At 42.0% G+C, this 13,741-nt stretch overlaps 1 protein-coding gene across 1 annotated transcript; it reads left to right on the forward strand.

Annotated features, from left to right (window-relative positions):
- Positions 1-342: 342 nt before the first annotated feature.
- prox2 (prospero homeobox 2) lies at positions 343-8,888 on the forward strand. Its single transcript, XM_031847183.1, has 5 exons — positions 343-447; positions 1,968-3,545; positions 5,390-5,497; positions 6,969-7,163; positions 8,718-8,888. Exons 1-5 carry the CDS (start codon positions 343-345, stop codon positions 8,886-8,888), a joined length of 2,157 nt encoding a protein of 718 aa, XP_031703043.1.
- The last annotated feature ends 4,853 nt before the right edge of the window (positions 8,889-13,741 follow it).

Here is a 13,741-nt window from a genome sequence, read left to right on the forward strand (position 1 = left end):
TGTGTCTGTTTCATTGCTGGGCCGCAAATTGCCCTTTGGAGACAAATAAAACAAATTGACTGATTTAAGGATCGCAACAGATTAGTCATATTGATTTATGTAGGCCTACATCGTGTATGCATAGATTGTCCAGTTAAAAGTGACAATCAGAATTGTTGGCCTAATACATTTCCTAATAGCCTCTGCAATTGTTATTTTTTGGTAATTGAGGAGGCTTCAATCTATCAGTTTTTAAAACCCACCTTTCGTCCACAATGAGTAGACTATCACTCCAACACGTTGCTACATTGTTCCTCCTCTTGGCATTATGTGGGTGATGTGCGTCCACCTCGTTGCTTTCGCATGGCCACGCCCCAGCTCTGTCTGATGCCTCCGACTCTCCTCTGCTACTGCCCAACTCACAGTCTGCGCAGGCCATCCGCTCGGCAGCACGTCCCGGCGCAACAGGTAAGGTCCCGTCACCGCCGCTCACTCTGTCTGTGGGAACCGTGGTTAAACTGCAGCTCTTTAGAAGTGTGACTAATAAGTGCATGCCTGCAGCTCACCCTGCTTCAAAACTCATCACTTGAGTTGAGTGGTTTTTCATGAGAGGTGTTTTTGACACTCCCACGCATGCTTTTACAACAGCCTCCAGCTGACAGCTATAATCTAATGTTTGGTGAGTTTTTTAATTATTAAGTTATTAAGTGTTTATTGAGTTATTGTTTTTAAAGATTATGTATAGTTTATAAATTAGTTTACGTTTTTTTTTAAATTATGTAAATGTTTGATCTTCAGGCAGTGCACATCAAGCTAATTAACCATTTATCCATAACCAGTAGGTCTGCTGCCTGTTATATTTGAAGGGAACATTGACATTATTCCTACTGTCCACAACTAAAAGGACAATTAAATTATCTCAAACTTTGCTTTGTAGGATAAGTGAGTCGTTTTTACATATTCTCCTAAAAGAGTTTGGTGCTGAATGTTTTAAATAAATTCAAAGTAAGAAATATAGTCATAAGTGGGACTGATATAATCCACCAACATAGAAATAAAAAGTTGAATATGGTCTTTTCAACTCCATCTGTTCCATTTGTATATACAGAAATATTTTTAATTAGTTCAACAATGGTACTTGCATCACATCGTGTGAAAATACTCTGAAAAAAAAACACTTAAAAGATATGAAACCAGCGATCATAGAATCAGATTGTTGAGCTTTTTACTTTATTTTACCAAGATCATCTTTTGATAATTCCTTAGGGTTTCCATTAAACATGTTCCTGTAAATAATGTACACAGAGCCGTTTCTTGTGCGTGGTGGTCTATTGCTTTCAGAATCTGTAATTTACCTTTCATGGGTATATAAGAGTTGTTCTTTTTGTCCGTTGTGTAATCTATTATTACAATACCAGAATGAAATGATACAAAAGACCGCACTCCCTTATTGCATAAGATTGAGGATTTCTTTCTTTTTTCTCTCTCTCTTTTTTTAAAGAGCTGAGAATCTTGCAAATAATATAGTGTTCTTTGATTTTCTTTCATCTGTATAACGTAAGTCTGTATTTGGTTGTTAATGTAGACATTTCAATTCAAAATGTAATTTCAGGTTTTCTGAACAAAATTACAGAATTACCTGTGAATGTTGTATGTATTACATTAATCTGATCATTATTCAAATGAATGTACTTTATTTTTGCTACATACGTAAAGCATAAAGAGACATTACATGCTGTTATCATAACTGTTTATTTGAATGCCACTGTTCAACAACAGGCATAGAGACAAAAAAGATAAGATACAAAAAAAACTCAGTTTAAATTGCAAAAGTCAATAAACAATACAGAAAATACAAATACAGGATTTAAGAACAATAAAGGGCTAGAGCATTTAAAAAAAATCTTATTCATCATCTTAACTGTGTTGCTGTTTTCTGTCTTTTCAGATTCTTGTATTTCATAACTCTGACTGTGCAACGTGTGTAGCTGAAAGCCGGTTTTCTCAGTGAGCCTGAACCTCAGTCTTCCCGACCAGACATGCACAACTCCAGTGAAGGCTGCCTAGAGGACGACAAACCTGATGTCATGTTGCCTTGCTTCCGCAGAAACATGTATGACGAGCCTCTGGCCTCGTACTCCAACGGATCCATCATCTCCCAACTCCTCCGCAAGACGATCCACAACAAGAGGGCACTAGATGAAAGCCATTTCTACCTTTCCAGCTCCACTGCCGCTGACTCCGGTCAGGAGGACCAGTGCAGCGTCTCCTCAAAGGACAGCACGGTGGAAGCTCCCTCTCCCAGCGCTCACGTTTCTACAGGAGCTGGTATGGAAGGGGAGCATCCCGTGCCCGACCACCTGCAGGCCAAGAGGGCCAGAGTGGAGAACATTATCAGGGTCATGGCGGGCTCTCCCAACAGCAGGCAGCATGGAGACAGTGAGCGGGCTGACACAGATGCCAGAGACACCAGAGAGGCCAGAGAAGCATACAAGGAGAACAAACGTAAGCAGCGGTTGCCTCAGCATCAGGAACACAGTGTAGGAGGACCGGCAAACAGAAGACCTGGAAGCAGCAGTAGTGACAACTGCAACACCAAGGATGAGGAGTGTCACAAGCTGAAAGAGCAGCTCCACAGCATGCAAAGGCTCCTGCGTCAGCTCCAGGAGAAGTTCCTTCAAGTTTACAACCAAGAAGACCCTGAACACAACGACAGAGATGAGACAGAAGTCGCTGTTGAGCACGGCACTCTGGGAGAAAGCCCAGAGTCGCGCTATGCAAGCACTGAAGATGAGTTTGAAAGGAAGAATAGCAGAGTGACTGCAGAGTGCAAGAGCCGAATGAAAGTCGTTGGTAACCTCGCACACCAGAGAGAAAGTCAGAACCTGCAGGAAACCCTGAAGCAGGAGCTCTCCAGGGCCGTGAACGACTGTGTGGACAGGGTGTTCAAGAAGGTGTCCTCCACAGGGCTGGATCTGTCCCCTCAGCAGCGCATGTGCTCATCTCCAGAGATGCTGATCAGCGTGGGTGCAGACAGGAAGCGCCAGCAGGCTGGCTCCACCCAGGAACAGCCCCAGGACGAGGAGTCTGGAGTGAAACCCCGCTCTTTGGAGTATTATGAAAGCTCCGAGGCTCAAAGCCCACAGGACCAGACCGAGGCGCTGTCACTGGTGGTCCGCAAGCCGGCCGTGACCCCTCTGAGCTCAGTCACGCCGACTGTGAAGAGGCCCTATCCTGTGCACCAGACACCGTTTCAGTTCAATTACAGCACCCCTCTGCATGATAGCCAGATCCTAGAGCATCTTCTTAAGTACGGGCCCCATTCCAACTTTGGGGGTCTCCCTTGCATGCCCCCGTCAATGGACAGGACCTCCCCAGACTCAGTGGACCTACCCTGGGACGCCATCGCCATGAGGTCCAAGGTGACATCCAGCCACCTCGGCCACCACCCTCGTGCCTCGGCCCTGGGGACAGTGACGGTCGACAATCTGTGTCTCCCTCACGTCAAGATCGAGTGCGGTGAACTGCAGAGCATGGCGGAACGAAACCCCTACATGTCACTCAACATATCCTTTCACATAAAAGAAATAGTTTGAGGCAGAGCAGCTCTGCTTTTTGCCTTTTTTTTTATGCATCATTTTAGAAATATATTGTTTAATATTAATGACAAAAAAATGAGACAATAGACGCATGTTTCCTAAGAAAAAAGACTTAACTGTGTAAATACAAAACAGCTATTATAGAATGTTTACATTTTATTATACAATCATTTTCGTAAGTATTTAAAAAAAAAAGACTTGCACAAATAGACAGAATTAAAAATCCTTAACGTCACATCATATTATTCTGCACTAATCCTGTTACAGCAGGGTTTGTTTGATAATATCTCATATATACTATATTTACCTTTTATTTCATGTATTATTTTATAGAAACTCCTTATATTTCAGCTCTTCTATTTGAACAATGGCTGGTTGAGGTTCATTGCAGCACGGGCAGTTCCAGTAACAAACTTCAAGGAGAATTTGTTCTTTGATCTCGCTAACCCCATAGAAAATTATAGCGTCTTCTTTAATCTGAGCAGAGTAATGACTTTAAGTTTAGAAAAAGACAAATAAAAAGGAATACAAGGCTTTGATAAGAATTGCCCGGAACAAAAGCCAATTTTTCAAAGGCAAAGAAAGCATCGGTTTCTGTTTCAGGAAGCGTCATTTTTTCAGACTTGAAAAGGTGCAGGATCTATTTCTCTATCATCAGAGTGATAGGGGTGCATCTAAAAGGTCACATCTGAGTGCTGGTGGAAACCAAAAGTGCCTCTCAACCACAACACTTGAGCTCTTGTCTTGAGCATTTGTTGTTGGATACCTTTGTCAGAATGTACATGATTGAAATAGAGTGCAAGATAACTGTTTTTTAGCCTCATAGGACCTCAAAGAAAACCCCTCTGGAATAAGTTCAGGGGGAAAATGTGTGATTTCTTTTCTTGTTTGCTGACATTCACGTCAAATAATATCTACATTTCATCCTTCTTCGCCTAAGTTAATTGAAATAAATAATTTCTTTGTAAAGTAAATGATCCTAAAATAGTCTCAATAGTTCAGTATTGTTGATTCTCTTATCGCGACGCATTAGATGGGAATATTACGCGATGCCTCTCAGGATTCGCTTTATCTTTACAGAGCAAAGAGCTCTGCTTCTCTTTGAACAATACCACATCAATCTTTCATCCCAACTTCCATATTTCAAAGGTAGGCTTCCCTAATAAATGTATGGCGTGGTGACCTGATAAGGAAATATTATGACCTAAGGCGTGGTGGTGGACTACAGAGGAAATGCTCCTGAGCATCTTCATGGCCACAGGGAGAAGCTTGAGAAGGTATTGAATTTATTAATATTGTCAATAGAGGAACTATATGTTGAAATGTACACTATTTATATATATTTTTTTAAATATGCCACTAACCGGAAATAATATTAAGAAAACATATTATCTGTAACTTTTTACTTTTTTGTAAGATTTTACCAAATTTCCAATTTTTGCTGGATTTTTTTTTACGAGGAAAAAACAATACAGCAACATATGTCTTCTTTAAATCAACTTAATTATGTCAGAAAATCAGCTCCTTTTTTCAAAACATTTCAAAACAAGCTGTCTTAACTGCCAGGCATGAAGTGCTCCGCTCTCTAATTAAAAATCCCTAATCTAATTCGTAATTCTGTTTTGCCAATAAGCACATGTTAGGGTCATTATTGACTCCCTGGTTAATGCCGAGCTGTTCTTCAGGGAAATTCAATTTAGCTGAAGATTGAGGCAACACAATACTCTGGTCTGCTATCACTTTGCACAGGACTTGATGCTTGTGTGTTCTATTTAATTGCCAGTTTTTTCTGCCTTAACTTAAATGTGAACATCCAGGAGGGCCTCACCCCGAGCCATCTGAAGAAGGCAAAGCTAATGTTCTTCTACACCCGTTACCCCAGCTCCAATGTGCTGAAAACCTTCTTCCCCGATGTCAAGGTAATTTCTTTTTTTTACATATAAATAAATTTCCTTTTTTTATTTACCATGTCAAACGATCTGCAGGATTGTTTGTCCGGCGTTTAACTCCCCGGTATCTACTTGTCAGTGTGTGTTTGGGACGGAAAAATCAGCAGTGTGTCGGAGGAGAGAAACAAAAACGCAGAGGGTTTAAATAACAAAGCCACTGAGCTGCTAGTATGTCCTGGGGGCAGAGGGAGATACAGGGGCATTCTCTCTTTAAAAAAGCCACTCCAGTCAGCAAATGGAGTGACAAAGGACTCTGTAGGCAAGGCATTGCTATTGAGTGTCAACAGAGAGTTGGTATTAGACTTGTGCGGCAGCAACCAGGCGGCGATGAGCTGGCCCCAAACACAACATCCTGTGTATTTTGGCCTTGGGCTCGTGTCATGCCTCCTCTTCTATCTCCTCTTTTTGTCTTCTCTCTTGTCTCCCTATCTGTCTCCTGTTGTTAGCTCTTCTCATTCATCCTTTTTATCTCTGCTTCCTTCTTTTTAGTCTTTTCTGATAGGAACGGTACATCCTTTCTGCTTATGTTACAAACTCCCAGTCATACCTCCTCTCCTGCCTCCCCTCCAGTTCTCTCTCGAGTTTCCCTTCCATCTCCTCTCCTATCTTCTCTCCTTCCACCGTGGCCCTGGATCTCTGAGCCAGTGCGGGCCCCTGCCTCTCAATCTGCTCTGACCCCGGGGGTCAGGGGGGAGGATGCTGTCGCTGCAGCCCTGCGAACGTCTCCTCCTTGCTTACAATCCTGTGGTGGGAAGTGGCACTGAACAAAAGAGCACCTAATCCCAGTGTCTGATTCCATCCTATCAGCCCGAGTCAATGAGAGGGAAGCTTCCTTCTGTCCTTATGCTGCCGCTTTCTCACCCACCACACCAGAGAGAAGAAGCGTCTTTGATGCCTGCCCAGCCCTTAGGCATTTTTTTCTGTCTTTCTGGATGAGGAGATAGAATAACAAGACTAATGTCAAGACTGAGTTTAGAAATACAGAGCCCTGACAGATGTTTTTTCACCCCGGACATCGGTGGGAAAAGCTCCGAGCAATTAATGTCGCGTAGAGTGACAGACCATTTGGTGGCATTTTGCCCTACAGGTACCAAATGATGGGTTTCAGTCAATTATGGAAAGAGGGGGGGCTAATGCCAAAGCCTCAGACGGCCATTTCATTTGTAATTGAAAAGCATTTATATTTTAACATTTTGGTTTGCTCTAATTGAAGTCTGAAATTGAATTGCATATTTCATTTATCCCGAAAAGGGTGATCCCTGCTTTCATTTCCCTTCTTCACAGAGAGATCAAAGGTCAGAAAAGCACTTTTTGGAGCTGCCAGGGATTGATTGTTTTGCTCAAGGACAATCCATTTGGACAGATTATTGTCGCTGCAGGGGCTCCGGTGTTCAGTCTGACACAAATATATAGATGGTATACGTTTGTTTTTTCTCTCCAGTTCAACCGCTGCATCACCTCTCAGCTGATCAAGTGGTTCAGTAACTTTAGGGAGTTCTACTACATCCAGATGGAGAAGTTTGCCCGCCAGGCCATCGTTGACGGCATCAGTGATGTCAAAGACATGACAGTTAGCAGGGACTCAGAGCTGTTCCGGGCACTGAACATGCACTACAATAAAGCCAATGACTTCCACGTAAGTGTCACTCACTAGTCACTAGTCTCATTCTGTATGTACACTGTGCGACAGATAAACAAGGTTTTCTTAAATTAAAGGAACACATTTGCGCTTCTATTATTCATCCATTGTGGGTTAATCCACCACAAATCTTACATTAGGAAATACATTTGTTAGATGTTATATTTTTAAACAAAACATTGACATTTCTGGGAAATGCGCTTATTTGTCTTCTGGCAGAGATTGAGTCAGTTGACTGTCAGTTCAATATTAAGCCACAGCCACTAGCTGATAAGCTTAGCTTAGCATAAAGACTGTAAACAGGGGGAAACGACTAGTGTAGCTCTGTCCGAACGTGGCAAAATCCACCTGCCAGCACCTCTAAAACTTTCCAGCAACATGGAATTTATTGTCTTTTTAATCCTGAGCAGTTGCCTGCAAACATGTTGAATTATTGTTTTACACTTCAGTTTTTGCACGGACAAATCAAATGACATATAAACCGTTAATTGGAGGTGCGTAGTGAGAGACACAAGAGAGTGGTATCAATCTAAATCAGCCAGATAGTGAATGAGCATATTTCACAAAATGTCCAAACTACTCCTTTAAAACATCGGCATTGACACATTCTTCACAGCAGTTACTAACCTGCTGAAGTATGTCCTCCTGTCAGCACGTATGTCCGTGTGCTGCGCAGACCTGTGTGTCACACTGCACCTGTGGCTGGCCAGACTTTACAGCCATTATCTAAACTCCAGAGTGATGCTTTATCAAACTGTGGGAAGAGGAAGCCGCAAAATCCCACTAAAACAACTCAGGATTAGAGGACCAGTACGCCTGAGCGAGACTGAGATTGCTACTGATGCGGAATGCTGAGAAAGACGCTGTGGATTCCGAGGGAGAAGGCCGTTTGGTGGGAAAGGGACGGGACCGTTTTCTTTACCTTGGGACCAAGACATTCCTTTCCCAGGGATGCTTTTGTGTCAGGAGATGAGGGGAAAGAAAAATAACTTGTGCCAACAACTGTTGTGTTAACTGGTCAGTTGGATGGGAAACAAGGGCTGCAGGGCAGTTTTCTCCCAGCATCCCTTGCATCTGATGCGTTTTTATGGACCCCGGTGTAGTTATAGGTCGCTGCCATTACCCTTTATCACAATTTTACACTTAAACCTAAGCGTTTCAAGTCTTATACAAAAAATATTTGAATCTTCCATATTCCTGGTGGGATTCATAATGATGTTTCGTTGACTGGCCCTGACAGCATTGGGTGGAATCCCTGGAAAGAAAGCTCACCAGTAGTTAGTTTAGGTTCAAGAAAACAAGACTAGCTAATCAAAGAGGCATCAAAATGAAAGCTAATGATTGCAGCATTGCATTTATTGTACGTGTGCAGAGAACAAAGACATGAGCTCCCTTTCATCAGTTTGAGTGTTTGAAGAATTGCGCTACAGGTCTTCAAGATAGATTGTTCAGTATGCCTGTAACACAGCATCACACGAAGCACTTTTTTCGTCATTAGAATATGATTTTAACTAGATTGATTCAACTTATGGGTTTTTCCCTCTTTTACAGGTTCCAGACAGATTCATGGAGGTTTCTGAGATCACCTTGCATGAGTTTTACAGTGCCATTTCTGCAGCCAAAGATTCTGACCCCTCTTGGAAAAAGGCCATATACAAGGTGATCTGTAAACTGGACAGTGACGTCCCGGAGGAATTCAAGACATCTTCCTTTATAGGCTGAAGTGGATAATTATAACAGTGCAGGAATTGGAGTTAGTCACTAACAATTCCAGAATGATTTCATCTTTTCTTGTAGTGCATTTTAGTGAGATGATATGTAGATGTTGGATGATTAATCATTTTTGTAGATCTGTAAAAACACACACAGACACATCATTTTAAATATTAATAAGCTCTAAAATGCTGTACGTTCTACTTTTTCAAACAAGCAATTATTCTGAAGCGTTAATGCTCCTGTGGTTTATTCTATGGTTAAGTGTTTACTTGTATAATCTGCCTCAACACATTTAGAGAGTTACTGAGTTTTGTAGGTGTGTAAAAAATGTATTATCATGAAACTATAGCGTAGCCTGATTTAGCTGAACTGGAAGAGTTTTTTTGGCAATTACTATCAGTATTAGTTTGCTTTTGATTCCATTTCATTTCAGAGGTGTGTGTGTGTTGTGTAAATGTACACGTGCTGCTGTTTTATGTTGCATAGTGTTCTATAGTCATGTTGTAAATGTTTAGCTCCCCAGAATGTGCATGTGGAAATAATGCAAGTGACTGTTGTGGGTTTTATTATCATGTATAAAAGGTCATGTAAAGTACAATCATTTTCAGATATTTCATTCACAGACACTGTACTGGATGATTATTAAAATTAAAGATGCACTAAATTATAATATACAAATTGTGTGTTATGGTTTTCTTTGGCAGTGCTTTCACACATTTGAACATTTAAAGAAGACACACACCAGGTAAATGCTTTGTTTTCAGTTGTAAAAGTTTAACGCTCCCTATGAAAATACTGTGAGCCACCGCCGTGCCCCTAAGGTGCCTCTAATCCACGTCCAGCAGCCAGCAGTTAAATGTCCCCCAAACTATGCTGTTCACATTGTTCACCGAAGCCAATTCAAGTCAACTTTCTAAGGCCTGCATTCATTGTGTGGCCGGTGCGGATGCGGACAACTGCCATGTCTTAAAAACAGCCCACAATGCATTCCCTCCTCATGACTAACGCCCGAGGTGACCTCATATCACAGTTGTGCCACCAAAGCAAAATTCCACACAAACCCCGTTGGCTCTTTCTTCCAGGCACCCACTCAAAAGCACGCCGATCGCAAACAAGCACACGTAAGCACACGCAAGTATATGGTGACGTCAGAAACATCTCACGTGAGCTAAAACCAGAAACCAGAAAATCACAGCAGTGAATTAAATGTGATGAATTGAATCCAATGAAAATTGAATAATTCCCTGTGAATCGGCAGCGTTGACGTTTTTAGCACATCAAAACTATATGTTTGCAGGTCATTTTAACAAAAGCAAGGTGCCTTTGAAATAAAGAGAATAAAGACGACTGACCACTTTTATTGTTTCTTATCACTAGACTACATTGTCAGTGCGCAAAACCAAACATTTAATAGGAAAAGCAATTAGGCACCCAAGCACCAATTACATCAGAAATGATAACATTAAGGAAATTAAAACATTAGTTGAATTGGTTGATGACAAAGACTGGAGACAATAAACCCCACTAATCTTTTAATAGATATTTCTTTTCAATTAGATTTGTCTTCTTCAGTAAATTGATTTACATTCTCTACTCAATTAAAATGCCTCTGGTTGAACCAAAGTGCTTTGCTCAAATTAATTTGTTGTGTAACATTTTCTGAACAAGACTTGGTGACCTCTGATATAATGAAAGAAAACAGCGAAAAATACCTTCAGTTTGTTCCACTGCCTCTGGCTGACAAGGCTTCAACTTAAACGTCGCGATATGAAATTACGTTCTGTATAGTCAAAGATAAAACGCAGCATGAGTTGTAATGAAGATGAAATGAAAAGTGACAGGCAGCAGGACGACATAAACTTCAAAACAAAATACACTGTGTTGGAATAGATGCTTTGTGTCACGCTTTTGACCTCTTTAAAATCAACATTTAAATGAAATCGTTTTTTTAAGGAAGCTGTAGTTTTCTCAGTCGCAACACTGAAAGAGACAAAATTAATTGACATCAATCGCTTAGTTGTTGAAGATGAACAGAAAAGAGTAACAGCATCATCTAGTGAATCTCTGCTGTAGTACACACAGCTCAGCTGGCCTCACGCTCAATCCATTCATCTCTCACAGTGCGAGTACGACACTCTTTGGTGTGAACAAACTGTTTGTTTGTATTTTAAATTTTAGCCCATCACTAGTCTTCTTTTTAAATTAAATCAACTCTATAAATCTGTGTTCAAGCCACTAAATACGCAGCATCAGATTCTGCCGTGTACAGAAGCCTCCACACAGAGGTGCACTTTTCACTGTGTAGAAACTGAACTGCTGCTCGGGGCTTCTTCAACACTGCACCGTTCTTTTTCCTCCCTCACAGCGAGGACTTCAGGGAAGCAGACACTGTGAAATCTTTAATAATTGTCAACATCGTATTTTATACATTTTGTCGGTTTAAAAAAAAAGCGTGACTGACTGTGCACAGTCAATGTATGTGTGTGGTGTGACATTAATAGGAAAATGAGCCAGTGTCTCCATAACAGGGTCCTGGAGAGACTAAGGCAGGATCAAACACCCCTGAGCTGGAGACAAAAGCAGCTGGGGGACCGGGGGCATTGGGACAGTTCCTCTGTTTAATCTCCTGCTCATAGATACCGGCTTTTTTGGCAGGCTCAGTCTGGGAGGGCGCAGGGAGCAATAGGGAGTGCAACTTGAGAATGGAGGCCGCTGACTTTAGGCTGCCCTTCAGACAATCACTTCTTGGTGTAGTTTGGTGTGATCACCAGTAAATCTTTATTAATTTTAATTGGAGCCCCCATTTAAAAGAGCAATTAAAGCGGATTAATCGAGCCCATCCCGTATAATGTCTTCTGTTAATTAGTTTGTCAGCACTGTTTTAATATCGCTTAATGACTTCATATTTCAGGGATGACATTAAAGGGATGCTGAAGGAAAAGAAATGGCCTTATCACAATGCGCTGCTTTAATAGGAGATGTCCCCCGCCAGCGGGCAAGGTCAGGCCCGGGGCCGTTGGGGAGGAAGAGGCTTCGGGGTGGCACAGAGGCACCTCCAGGGAAACACTGCCTCACACACACTGCCATGCAGTCAGAGGCGTACGTACACTCTCCGTCGTTCACTCGGTCTACAAATAATTCTGGGAGAGCTATGAATGGAGAAGTGTGGATCCTTGCTGGATTCTGTTTTCTCTCTTTTTGCCTTGTCTATTTTTGGAGGATGATGGGAGAGTTTAGGGGAAACAGATGGAGAATGATATGACTCAAAACTCTCAGGTCAGACTCACGGAATGTTTCATCACACAAATTGCACTGCAGGCAAGCGAGCCACCAGGATGCTGCGTATAAGTGTTCAAAATCATAATATCTACACATCAACACCTACTGACATAGCAGTGGTTTCTGAAGTGGGTGCAATGACACCCTGGGGTACCGTAGGGATGAACCAAGAGTGCATCCATAATCAGCAATCAACTACACAATCTGTGGCTGGTTTTTCCTCATCTCTGGCATGCATGCAAAACAAGGCAAGGATTCAACTCAGATTCAGAGTCTCTCCTCATCAATTGTTTGTTCTAAAATCAGGCAACATAGTGTAAAACAGCTGAAGTCTATTCTAGGTGATTGAGAATGTCCCTGTGTTACTGCACTTAATACTAATGTCAGTCCATATTTGTTGCTTACTTTTCCTCAAGATATTTGCTTTCTAGGTTGGTTCAAATAAATCCAAACATATATCCATGGTGTCATTTGAGTTGTAAAGGGTGCATGTGCATGTGTTGGGTGAGTGGAGAGGGAGAGAGGATGTGCCATGAAAAAAATCCCTATGAAAGGTTTTGAAAAAGATTGTGTTAAGGAAACAAACCAAAGTGGACATCCACAGATACAAAATAAATGTAATGTGTCTATGTGACTATGGCCACTGAAATGCTTCACTTTTATTCTCTGATTGTGTGAAGTATACTCCCCTTTTTTTGGTGATATACCAGATGCTTAACAGAAGCAATGAGAAACTGAAAATGTTAACACAAAGTTCAACTCCCCTTTTAGACAGAGATTTGATGTACTGTAACAGTGCCTCGCACCGCGCCTGCACATTAGCCCGTGATGCTCCCTTCACAGCGACACTGAGCCAAAAGGTGGCCCAGCAAGCAAGAAGTTGATAAAAACCAACAGCACATCCTCCTTATTGCAGCCCTGGCTGGCGCGCATCCCTGCTAATTTGAGTGTGCCCTCGCACCTCCACTCATCTCAGCAGATTCATAAATCTCATTCCCATTATCCCGCTAATTAGCCGGGATTACAGGAGCATGTAATGCCCCCGCTTCTCAATAGATTGATTGGAGGACGGTCTCTTTGTTTTGAAATCACTTCCTGATTGATGTACAGAGCCCTAGTTTGCAATTGTAATGGCCCAGATGTTAACAATCAAATGCGTTTCCGCTCCAGGAAGTAACAGTCTGTCATGGAAGAGGAGCCAGCCGAGCGTGTAACGACACATCACAGGAGTGTGGGGAAGGAGGGACTGCGGAGGAGGGGATGGACGGATGAGGAGGGGGGGGGGCATGCTACTGAGAGAGGGCATACTGTCCATGCCCATACATCCATCTGAAGTGTCTTTTGCAGTAAACAAATTGTGACATTTGCTTTTCTGCTGCTTTATTCTGGATTTGTTTTGTTTTTTGCCTGAATTGGCCCCTTAATGCTTTGAAAGGGAAGGTATCTGAAAAGCCCCTCTTTAGTTTGGACATTGTAATTAAAGATGGCGGTATTTAAAGGCTCACATGAACTGGCTTCAGGCTGGAAGACATGACTTCATCAGCACATTAGTGTTGAAGGTTTTATCAGTGGCAGCTTCC

The sequence above is a fragment of the Anarrhichthys ocellatus genome, unplaced genomic scaffold, assembly GCF_004355925.1.
Source record: "Anarrhichthys ocellatus isolate YVR2014 unplaced genomic scaffold, GSC_Weel_1.0 scaffold7, whole genome shotgun sequence".
NCBI lineage: Eukaryota > Metazoa > Chordata > Actinopteri > Perciformes > Anarhichadidae > Anarrhichthys > Anarrhichthys ocellatus.